At 39.9% G+C, this 12279-nt stretch overlaps 1 protein-coding gene across 2 annotated transcripts in view; it reads left to right on the forward strand.

Annotated features, from left to right (window-relative positions):
* The window catches only part of RHBDL2 (rhomboid like 2), a 59065-nt gene that overhangs the window by 44729 nt on the left and 2057 nt on the right, over window positions 1-12279 (forward strand). For both annotated transcript variants that reach the window (XM_006077543.3, XM_006077544.3), the window contains exons 5-6: window positions 5064-5164; window positions 6784-6844. In XM_006077543.3, the coding sequence (XP_006077605.1) occupies window positions 5064-5164; window positions 6784-6844 (162 nt within the window). The remainder of the gene's footprint in view (window positions 1-5063; window positions 5165-6783; window positions 6845-12279) is intronic.

The following is a 12279-nucleotide window of genomic DNA, read 5'->3' on the forward strand; positions in this document are numbered from 1 at the left end:
GGGGATGACAGAGGATGAGATGGTTGGATGGCATCACCAACTCAATGGACGTGAGTTTGAGTAAACTCTGGGAGTTGGTGATGGACAGGGAGGCCTGGCGTGCTGCAGTTCATGGGGTCACAAAGAGTCGGACACAACTGAGCGACTGAACTGAACTGAACGTCCATTCCATACTATCTTGATTAAGTAGTTTTCTACTAAGTTTTGAAATTGGGACACCTCAGTGGTCCAACTTTGCTCTTTTTCAAGTTGTTTTGGTTATTCTAGGTCCTCTGCATTTCCATGTAAACTTGAGAATCAGTTTGTCAATTTCTATAAGATAGTCTACTGGGATTTTGATTTGGATGGCAATGTATCTTTAGATCAACTGGGGGAGAATTGACATCTTAACAATATCAGAGTCTTCTAACTGACGAACAAGGTATAGACTTCTGCTTATTTAGGTCTTTCAGAATTCCGTTCAGCATCGTCTTTAGCTTTCAGTGTTTAGGGCTCGCACATTTTTGGGGTCATATTTATTTCTACATTTCATATTTTTGATGTACTGTAAATGGTACTATTTTTAAAATTTCTATTTCTGATTTTCATTGCTATTACGTAGAAATACAGTTGATTTTTTTGGTATTGATCTCGTACCCTCTTGATAAAGTCATTTATTATTTCTAGTAGTCCAATAGTTTAACTGTTAAACAATGAACTTCTAAAGAGATTTAAATAATAACAAAATCCTGTATATTTGCCCATGTTCTTACCATTTCTAATGCTCCCTATGCTTTGTGTAGCTTTATTTTTCCATCTCTTTTTCCTTCTTCCTTAAGATTTTCTTTAACATTTCTTATAGCATGGAAATGCTAGTCATCAATTATTTCAGCCTCTGTATGTCTGAAAAAGAAAATCTGTCTTTTGCCTTCATTTCTGTAGTGCATTTTGAGGTTTGGAGTCCTAGCTTGACAGTAATTTCCTTTCTTTACTTTAAAATGTTGCTCTCCAGTGGTTCTCATGTGCATTGTTTCTGATGATAAATCTCCTGCCATCCTTATCTTTGTTTCTCGGTATGAAGCATGTCTTTTTATTCTAGATGCTTTTGAGACTTTCACTGTTTTGAAGATGTGATTCTGTTATGCCTTGCTGTGGTTTTCTTCATGATTCCTGTGTTGGGTTTGTTGAGGTTCTTGGATCTGTGGGTTTATAGTTTTCACAAAACTTTGGAAAAAAATTGGCTATTATTTCTTCAAGTATTTTTTATGTGCCTTCATTCTTCTAGGGATTCCGATTATGCACTTATTATTGTAGATATTATGAGGCTGCTTGAAATTGACCTATTGCTCATTGATGCTGTATGTATTTTAAAAAATATTCTTTTTTTTTTTTAAACCCCACGGCATGGGGGATCTTAGTTCCCTGACTAGGGGTTGAACCTGTGTCTCCTGGAGTGGAAGTGGTGAGTCTTAAACACTGGACTGCCAGGGAAGTCCCCTGTGTTTTATTTTGGACAGTTTTATTGCCACATCTTCATGTTCACTAAACGTTCCTTTTGCAATGTCTAATTGGTCAATCAACTCAACAAGTTTATTATTTCATCTTAGATGTTGTACTTTTCATCTTTAGAAATTTGACTGAGCCTGTTTTATTGCTATTTAACTTTTGAACACATTGAATATATTTGAAATAATTATTTATTGCCCTTATTTGCTAAATCTTAACACCTGTGTCAGTTTGGGTAACTTTAATTAAAATATAGTTGATTTAAAATGTTGTGTTAGTTTTAGGAGTACAGAAGTGATTCATTTGAACACACACACACACACATTCTTTTTCAGATTCTTTTCCCTTATAAGTTACTACTAGATATTGAGTATAGTTCCCTGTTCTATACAGTAGGTCTTTGTTGGTTATCTATTTTATATATAATAGTTGTATATATTAATCCCAGACTCCTAATTTATCTTCCCTCTTCCCTTTTGGTAACCATAAGTTTGTTTTCTATGCCTGTGAGTCTATTTCTGTTTTAAAAGTAAGTTCATTTGTATCATTTTTACAGATTCCACATGTAGACAATATCATATGATATTTGTCTTTCTCTGTATAGCTTATATCGTTTAGTATGATAATCTCTACATCCACTTGTGTTGCTGCAAATGGTATTATTTCACTCTTTTTTATGACTGACTAATATTCCATTGTGAGGCTTCCCTGATGGCTCAGTGGCAAAGAATCTGCCTACAGTGTAGGAAATGTGGGTTCAATCCCTGGGTCAGGAATACCCCCTGGAGAAGGAAATAGCAACCGACTCCAGTATTCTTGCCTGAGAAATCCCTTGGACAGAGGAGCCTGGAGGGCTACAGTCCAGGGGGTCACAAAAGAGGCAGACATGACTTAGCGACTGAACAACAATATTCCCTGTGTATACACCACATCTTATTTATCCATTCATCTGTCGATGGACATTAGGTTGCTCCCATGTCTTGGCTATTGTAAGTAGTGCCGCAGTGAACACTGGGGTGCGTGTATCTTTTCAAGCTACAGTTTCCTCTGGGTGGGACTGCTAGATCATAAATAAATTTACTTTTAGTTTTTTTTTTTTTTTTAGTTTTGGTAGGTTTTAGTTGATTTTTTTCTCTTCAGTATGGGTCATAACTTCATGCTTCTTTGCATGTCCTGCATGTCTTGAGTTTTTGTTTGGATGCTAGACATTTTATCTTTGGATGGTGGTTTCATGTAAGTATTCTTTAGATTTGTCCTGTAACTCAGTAAAGTTACTTGGAAGGAGTCTGAACTCTAGCTGCTGAGCTCTATATAGACCTAGACTCTATCTCATCAACTTTAAGTTTACTGTTATCTGCCTAGGTTTGCCCTTCATGCACGGCTACCTGCAGTCTCTCTCAAGGCAGTAGCTGGGCAATTAGTCAACTCATTTATTTCTTGTCTCTTAGGGTTCATTGTCCCTTGTTATCTGATGTCCAGTATCTTTAAGACAACTGTTTCATATATTTTGTCCATTGCTTTCAAGCAGGAGGAAAAATCTTGTCCTGTTACTTCATTGTGGCCAGAAGTGGACATCTATATTTTAAAAATAAATTTCTCATAACTAAGATACAACCACCCCAGCTCTAGCTTGTAGGTTAACATTTGAGAACCACTGGGTCCATATAACCCTAATGGACTGCTTCTCACTGATCTTCAGTAACCCATATAACTTTGTCTTTGCTTTTCCAGATCCCTAAATCCTTGCCTTCTTCCCCCTTTCTTTCCTGTCCAAATCTTTAAAGTGTCTTCAGAATTTAATCAAAATGCTGTCTCCCCACGTGCACCCCAATGCCCACTGCAGCATTGTTTACAATAGCTAGGACATGGAAGTGACCTAGAGGTCTACCGGCAGGCAAATGGATAAGAAAGTTGTTGTACATATACACAATGGAATATTACTCAGCTATTAAAAAGAATGCTTTGAGTCAGTTCTAAAGAGGTGGATGAAACTGGAGCCTATTATACAGAGTGAAGTAAGTCAGAAAGAAAAACACCAATACAGAATATTAATATATGGAATTTAGAAAGATGGTAACAACGACCATATATGTGAGACAGCAAAAGAGACACATATAAAGAACAGACTTTTGGACTCTGTGGGAGAAGGCAAGGGTGGGATGATTTGCGAGAATAGCATTGAAACATCTATATTACCATATGTGAAATAGATCACCAGTCCAAGTTTGATCCATGAAACAGGGCACTCGAAGCTGGTACACTGGGACAATCCAGCCCAGTGGCTGATTGATGTCAATGTATGGCAAAAACCACCACAATATTGTAAAGTAATTAGCCTCCAATTATAATAAATAAATTAATTTTAAAAAAATGCTGTCTCCCTCCTCTCAGAGTAGCAGGGCCTCCACCTTTCTGCTCAGAAAGTCATTCTTTCCTAAGTGCTTCCATAAACAAATTTATCACATTAAAAAAATCACAGTAATTATTAGTCTGAATTTTTTGATAACTGTTTGATCATACATTTGTAAGATTCCTAAGGTCAGACACTTCCCCTTTTTTGCATTAAGTAGCTATTTTTTAATGAGAACTTCCTTTTAAAAAATCATTTGATTGCTTTTTGGCTGCACTGGATCTTTGTTGCTGGGCTTTCTCTAGTTGTGGTGAGCGGGGGGTGGGGTGCTCTGTAGTTGGCTCCTCACCGCAGTGGCTACTCTTGCTGTGGAGCATGAACTCTAGGGTGTGGTCTCATGGCATGTGGGATCTTCCGGGACCAGGAATCGAACCTCTGTCCCTGCACTAGCAGGCAGATTCTTAGCCACTGGACCACTAGGGCAGTCCTAAAGTAGGTTCTGAATTGTACTGTATCTTAAAAAATGAAGGAGGGACTGGAAGGCAAGGGAATAATAGAGCTAAGCAGTATGGAGAACACTTCAGAGTTGGCATAAGGTGGTTCTAAAGCCTTGTTTTGGTTCAGACAAGGTAAGATTGAATTAGCAAACAGAATTTCATCTTGCTTGGTGAAACTGACTGAATGGTATATTAAGAAGGATTCTGAGACCACATCCTGACTCCATGAGAAAGCTAGCCTGTAGATAATACAATGTTGGAATGTCTCACGTATTTTGATAGTTTTGGTTAAATGTGTAGGATATTTTGAAACAGTAGCTAACAAGTATTTAACACATGTCAGGGAGTATTCTAATCATAATGTACATGTAAACTCATTTATTTCCCCTGACAACTCACTGAAGCTCTATTTAACACCGCCATTTTTATAGAAAGGCAAACAAAGGCACAGAGATATTAAAAAACTTGCTCAAGCCACACAGTTGCTAATTCTGGCTTCAGAGTATTTGTTTTTGTCACTGTTATATTGTCTTCATATTGAACATTTAATGTTTCATAATAATTAAGAGAGATCACACAGTTATCCTTTTCTAGTATGGAAGCAACAAAGTGAATTTGTTGTTTGTTAATATAATGGCCCAGCCTCCCCAACTTTTACCTTAGATTAGAAAGATTTATCCTTCATGATTCTTACAGTCATGTCTGAAATTCTTTGTGTTTTCTTTCTTTAGGATCCCTTGCCAGCTCCATCTTTGACCCACTCAAATCTCTTGTGGGTGCTTCAGGAGGAGTCTATGCTCTGATGGGAGGCTATTTTATGAATGTTCTAGTGGTAAGAATTTTGGGGATGAATCTATAGACCTTAAGAAAAAATTTTAAAATAATTACTGGTATTTGGTTCAGGGAATCTTATTTATCAATATTTACTAAGCACACATCTTCCATCTGACCACAAAAATTTTCCTTTCATCTCTGATCTCAAAAGGAATAAATACTAAAGAAAGTTCAAAGTTGCGAAATAGAAAAGTCAAAGTCCCCAATTTAGTATCTGTTACCAGTCTGATATACATCTGTTCAGATGTTTTCTGTATGTATGCAAAATTCTACCAATAGTAACACTACAAAAATGGAACTACCCTTACATTATTCTGCATCGTAACATAAAGTATCCTATCTACTCATAGGATACTTGAGCAGGACACCGAAATCCACCCCAGTCTTTTCAGGTGCTCCACAGCACCTTCTAAATAGTAGCCCTACTTATTCAATTTTTCATTGAAAGAAAAGGTCCAGGGTGATTACAGCTTTTTACATCTCAAAATAATGCTGTCAGGAATGTTCTTTCACCTGTCTTTTGGTATTTGTGTGATTCTTTTGTAGGCAAGTTCCTAGAAGTGCATTTACTGGATGAAGGCTTTACATTTTTATATATAAATGCCTCCAAGGTTGGCATACCATTTTACACAACCATGATATAGTATGTGAGATGCCAATCACTTTTTAAAACAGGGTAAAATCCTGATTAAATTAACCCTTTAACCATGTAGGTGTGCCTTAAAAATACTCTAAGAGGAAAAATTTGAAGCAATTAAAAAACTGTTCCAAAACTAGAAGTCACTTAGAAAAACGTTTTTCAAACTTTGGGTTCCATCACATTAGTGGTTGTGAACTCAGGTGGAGGGACTGTGAAAATCCTTTTACACAGAAATTTCAGTATGCGTCATGTAAAATAAGAGTAAGTACTGTTTATGTGTGTGCTGGATTTTTACGTAAATTATTTGTTACTGTACATCTTGGTCACAACAGTTTGAAAATAACTGATTTAGAATTAACATAGCTATTTCAGCATGTCTCTCTGGGAAGAGAGTTAATAACTTTAAAGGGAAGGGACAGGCAATTTGGGTTGAAGTGGAGGTATCTTTCTGAGTCTGCTTGGTCCTCTGGTAACACATGAGGGTAAATGCAAGTTGGTCTGAGGCTTTTTGAAACTAAAATCAAACTGAGTGTTTCTGGACCAGTGTTTTAAATTTTTAAAAAATTATCTTAAAAAAAAATCAAGGTAATGCTCAAATTTTAGCTGTCTTTGCTAACTCCTACTTAGAAAGAGGGTAAAGCTGTATCAAATGAATATTAAACAAAAAACTTGGAAATATTTTCACCATATTTAGTTTGACAGCATCTATTAACTATCTGCGACATATTACGAGTTGATTTTTTATTACTTATACTTAGAGTATTTCTTGCTATATATGTTTCATTTTCACTCCAAAGTATACTGGCACTGTACTTCCCAAATACATTTGAAAACTGGACTGTTAACACCGATGCTTTGATTGGCAAACATTTGACACACTTTATTTTAAATGAAAAAGCAGATGGAGGGGGAGTACAGTTGAGATTTCCTTTGCCAATAGATAACTTTGTTATTACTGTCATTTATCTCTTTGCAAGAATTTTCAAGAAATGATTCCTGCTTTTGGCGTTGTCAGACTACTCATCATTGTTGTTATAAGTAAGTGTATTCTGTGAATACTTCACATCTTCTAGTTTATGGGTTCAACCTTCAGAAGGCCTTCTCATATTTCCCAAACACATCCTACATGTCCTGATGCAGAAAGATATGAGTGGAGTTTTCACAGACCCTTGTGGGTGGTTCTTAGAGGTGCCTGTTTCTGGGGTGTGGGGAGTTAAGAGAGTAGGGCTCGAGGTACTCTGTCCACTTCATCCACCATACCATCACTTATTTTTTAATTTTTTTAAATTTTTATTGGAGTATAGTTGATTTACATTGTGTTACTTTCTGCTGTCATTTATTTTTTACTAAATTAAAAAAATTAATTATTTAATTTTATTTATTTTGGTTGTGCTGGGTCTTTGTTGCCACGTGGGCTTTTCTCTAGTTGTAGGGGGTGGGGGCTACTCTCTAGTTACAGCGCTTGGGCTTCTCAATGCAGTGGCTTTTCTTGTTGAGGAGCAGAAGCTCTAGGATGTGCGGGCTTTAGTAGCTGTGGTTCCAAGGCTCCAGCTGCTGCTGCTGCTGCTAAGTTGCTTCAGTCGTGTCCGACTCTGTGCGACCCCATAGATGGCAGCCCACCAGGCTCCCCCGTCCCTGGGATTCTCCAGGCAAGAACACTGGAGTGGGTTGCCATTTCCTTCTCCAATGCATGAAAGTGAAAAGTCAAAGTGAAGTCGCTCAGTCAGCACAGGCTTAATAGTGGTGGTGAATGGGCTTAGTTGCTGCCTGGCATGTAGGATCTTCCCAGACTAGGGATCAAACCCGAGCCTCTTACATTGGTAGGTGGATTCTTTACCACTGAGCTACCAGGGAAGCCCTATTTATCTTTGACTGTGTGGGCTCTCATTGCGGTGCAAGGGCTTCTCTACTTGTGGTATGTGGGCACAGCTGCCCTGTGGCATGCAGGATCTTCATTCTCCTGGCAGGGATCCCACATCCTCTGCATTGGGAGGCAGATTTTCACCCACTGGACTACCAGAGAAGTCCCTGTCATTTATTTTTTATAAACTGGATTTTTCTCATTCATAAACTAGATTCTGTATACAATTTTGTTTGAAAGGGAAACCTTAAAAACCATTCACATTATGCATTTTCTTCTTCAATTTCTACATTTTCAGATTAAAAAAAAAAACTGATCTAGGATATAAGCATGGAGTGGTGGCTGAGGATTGATGATGAGAGCAGAGGTGGAGGAAGAGAAGGGTCAGGGAACTAGGAGGATGACTGATGTGGCTTTGGAAATCTCAAGAATGATAGCGGAGAATGACATGCTGAAGGAGCTTAGGAAGCCTCATTCTGGAGAAGAGGTGGAATTTTACCTGGGTCTGAAAGTCAGGATTTTGGATGATGGCAGGCCATACAGAGCAGAAACAAACAAAGGCAAAGGCAGGGCTTATAACTTGTATATCGAGGCCTGCTCCTGCTGCAGATGTATCTGCACAGAGGGTGTGGGGAGAAAGCTGACCTTGAGGCTCAGACTTGAAGACAAAGACAGAAGTGACATTTGATACAGGCTACTTTGGGCTGTCAGGGCTTCCCAGGTGGCGCTAGTGGTAAGAACCCGCCTGCCAATGCAGGCGACGTAAGAGACGTGGATTCGATCCCTGGGTTGGGAAGATACCCTGGAGGAGGGCACGACCCACTCTACTATTCTTGCCTGGAGAATCCCATGGACAGAGAAGCCTGGTGGGCTATGGTCCATGGGTTGCAAAGAGTCTGACATGACTGAAGAGACTTAGCACATGCGCATGCAATTTTGGCTGTCCACATAGTAGGAAAAAAATGATCCTGCAAATTGGTATCAAGTGTTCAAAAAAGAGACTAAGTTTAGTTTATGAATGGTATAATTATAAAACAGTATTTCACCCAGATAGAAAAGAAGTGACTTGTTTGTAGTTTATACCATACCGTATATAATGTTTTCTCCATAGACATCGAAAAATTTAAAAAGAGGGAAAGTAGTCAGCACAGGAAGGAGGGCAGATGTCTGGGAGTTAGTTAGGAGGAGTCACTGTGTGGGCTGAGCTACCTGAGTTGTTAAGGGTCACAACCAGAACCAAGGAACAAGCCCTTAGAAAAATATTCTTATGCAAGTTACCTGGGTTTTCAGTTGATCTGTTTCTTTCAAATAATGACTTTCGTAAAATAAGCCTCAAACTCTCAGTGGGGAAATGATTTTAATTCTCTAATACTCTTTAATGGTGGAGTAAAAACCCTTTCCTCATGCACAAAGTTATCTCCAAATACAGTTTATGTAACATTCTGTCATTCTCGAGGTAAGTGAAGGATGTGGTTTTATTATATCCTACACACACAGGTAGGCCAGCTAACATCAACCTTCCCCACATGCCATTTTTTCTAAAAGTTCTTCCCTGGTGGCTCAGCTGTAAAGAACCTGCCTGCCAATGCAGGAGATGAAAGATGCAGGTTTGATCTCTGGGTTGGGAAGATCCCTTGGAGAAGGAAAGAGCAATCTGCTCCAGCATTCTTGCCTGGAAAATTCCATGGACAGAAGAGCCTGGCAGGTTACAGCACATGGGGTCTCAAAGAGTCAGACACAACTGAGCATGTACGCACACACACCTACAACAAACTCCAGATTAATGAAACACAAATACATTTTAATTTTAAGCATGTTTTCTTGGGAAAATTTATAGTTTTTTTTTTTTTAATGGTAAATATAATTCTTAACTGTGAAGGACAGTTGGCCTTAAGGACCTTCCTTCATTAAGCACCAATTTTTAGATGTGTTTTCTAACAAAGCAACTGAGCTTCCCTGGAAAAAGTTCAGGACATTTCGATTTTCATCCTTCAAAAAACCCATATAAAGGCAACTCCCTTAAAAATGAGTGTTAGGTTTTATTGAAGATAATGATTTGGCTTACTGGAATAAGGGCTTCTTTTCAGGTGGGAAGACAGGTCTCAGTTTAGAGACTGCAGCAGTTTGGAAGTAAACTCCCCTTGGAAGCAGAAAGGGCCAGGCAGATACAAATCAGAAGGCAGGAGAGAAACTGAATGGAGAAACTGACATGCTAAGAGTTACAGAGTTTTTTTGAAGGCCTCCTACTGTGAAAGACAGACCAAAGTAACTGTTTCTAGTAAGTCTGCCCTGTGGTGGCTTTCTTATACTTTCCTAGCACTGCATCTGTTATTTACACTCCATCAGGAAATGCAAATGACTTAAAATACAATAACAGCCACATTTATCTAGCATTTGGTGTGATAGTCATTTACAATTAAATTAATATTGAGTACTTCCTCGACCTCAATTCCTACCCAGTGATTTTAGCGTCGATACTGTATTGAAAGGGAAGCTAGCCGGAACACACGGTCCTGATGCTCTTTTCCCAAAGGCAAGGACTAGGTCTTTCCGTCTCCTGGGGCACTCACTAAGTAGAGCATAGAGTATTGGGGGATGGGTGTGGAATGTGACAGTTGCAGGAGACGTTTCCAAGCGCACATGTAGGGCAGAGTTCTTCTAACCCAAGAAGCCACCACCGATATGACTTATTTAAGGAATGTCTAAGTTCTGGCTCTTATTGTTCCATTAGTGACTGTGGAATCACTTCCTTTTTCGGGCTGTCTTCTGTATTCCTGATGGTAATTATGAAAGGGTTAATGGGTAGGCAGGTCTCACTAAGGGGGCCAGAGGTCCCCAAGCTGCAGGAGGAGACAAATGGCAAATGGCAGTGGTGGACTTTTTTTTTCTACATTCCTTTGCTCCCGCTTTAGCCAGGTAGCCCCACTCCAGTACTTTTGCCTGGAAAATCCCATGGATGGAGGAGCCTGGTAGGCTGCAGTCCATGGGGTTGCAAAGAGTCGGACACACTGAGTGACTTCACTTTCATTTTTCACTTTCATGTACTGGAGAAGGAAATGGCAACCCACTCCAGTGTTCTTGCCTGGAGAATCCCAGGGACGGGGGAGCCTGGTGGGCTGCCGTCTATGGGGTCGCACAGAGTCGGACACTACTCAAGAGACTCAGCAGCAGCAGCAGCAGGCTCCTTTATAATTCTGTTGCTATGAGACAATCCGTTCTTCCTGAAAGTTACTTTTTCCCAACCTTGAGGGGCTGATTGCCCAACAAAACAATACATCTTACTCATGGGAATGTTTTTCTTAGGCTATGTTAATAAAACTATGTATCTTGCTTGGAGGTCTGTTTTCCTTTAGTATATTGCCAGAGACATCGAGGTCCAGAGATGACTCCCGGTGTGTAGATGTGTCTGTTGTGGGAGAGACTGCACCTGGTGCAACTCTCTCAGCCTTGAGGTGTTTTTTTTTTTTTTTTTTTATCTATGATCAACAGCTTGCTAAAGACTATAAGATGCCTTGCAAAAAACCGCAAAGGGGCTACTCTCCTGCCTCCTTCTGATGTCTATGTGAGAAGCTTTCTCTATCTCTTTTACACTTTAATAAAACTTGGCTGCACAAAAGCTCCAAGTGGTCAAGCCTTGTCTTTGGCTCCACATCAAAATCCTTTCCTCTGGAGGCCAAGAACCCGGGCATCGTTCATGGCTAATAGCCACAACCTTTCATCTTGGGATCTTCAAGACAAGGTGTAAGTTTTCATCTTTTAATCTGGGGTGATTAGGTGGGTGAGAGTGAAGCCCCCATAGTCAGACGGCTTAAGGTTCAAATCCCACCACTGCCTCAGAGCTCTGTGGCCTTGGGCGAGTACTCAGCCTTTGTGTCTTGGCTTCTTTGTGTATAAAACACCAGGTCTTTCCTCACTCGAGATGCTGCATTAGTGGTAATTAGCTTGCCTGCCTGCTTCTGTCTTTGCTTCTTTATGGCAGCTTTCTATATGGCAGCAAGAATCGTCTTTTAAAAAATGTTAAGTCAGGGGGTTTCCCTGGTGGCTCAGTGGTAAAGAAACCACCTGCCAGTGCAGGAGACACGGTTCAATCCCTGATCAGGGAAGATCCCACAAGCCATGGAGCAACTAAGCCTGTGCCACGACTATCGCGCCTAGGGGACACAACTGCTGAGCCCTCACACTGCAACTACTGAAGCCCGTGAACCCTAGAGCCTGTGCTCAGCAAGAGAAGCCACTGCAATGAGAAGCCTGTGCACCACAACTAGAGAGTAGCCCCCACTGGCCGCTCATGCATCAATGAAGACCCAGTACAGCCAATAAGCAAATAAATAAAAATTATTAAAAACCCAAGCCAGGCATGTCACTTCTGTGCTCAAAAGCTTTTGAAGGGTAAAAGTCAAAGTCCTTACGAGGGTCCATAAGGCTCAATGTGATCTGCATCTGCCATGGTTTGATCTCCTCACCTACAATTTCATCCCCAGCCTGAGTCTAGAATCATCTGCAGGTCTTGGTAAAGCACGGACTGTTGAATCGTACCTGTAGAGTTTCTGGTTCAGTAAGTTTGGGGTGGGCCTGAGAGTTTTCATTTCTAGTAAGTTCCCAGTGAAGCTGG

The sequence above is a fragment of the Bubalus bubalis genome, chromosome 6, assembly GCF_019923935.1.
Source record: "Bubalus bubalis isolate 160015118507 breed Murrah chromosome 6, NDDB_SH_1, whole genome shotgun sequence".
Classification (NCBI taxonomy): domain Eukaryota; kingdom Metazoa; phylum Chordata; class Mammalia; order Artiodactyla; family Bovidae; genus Bubalus; species Bubalus bubalis.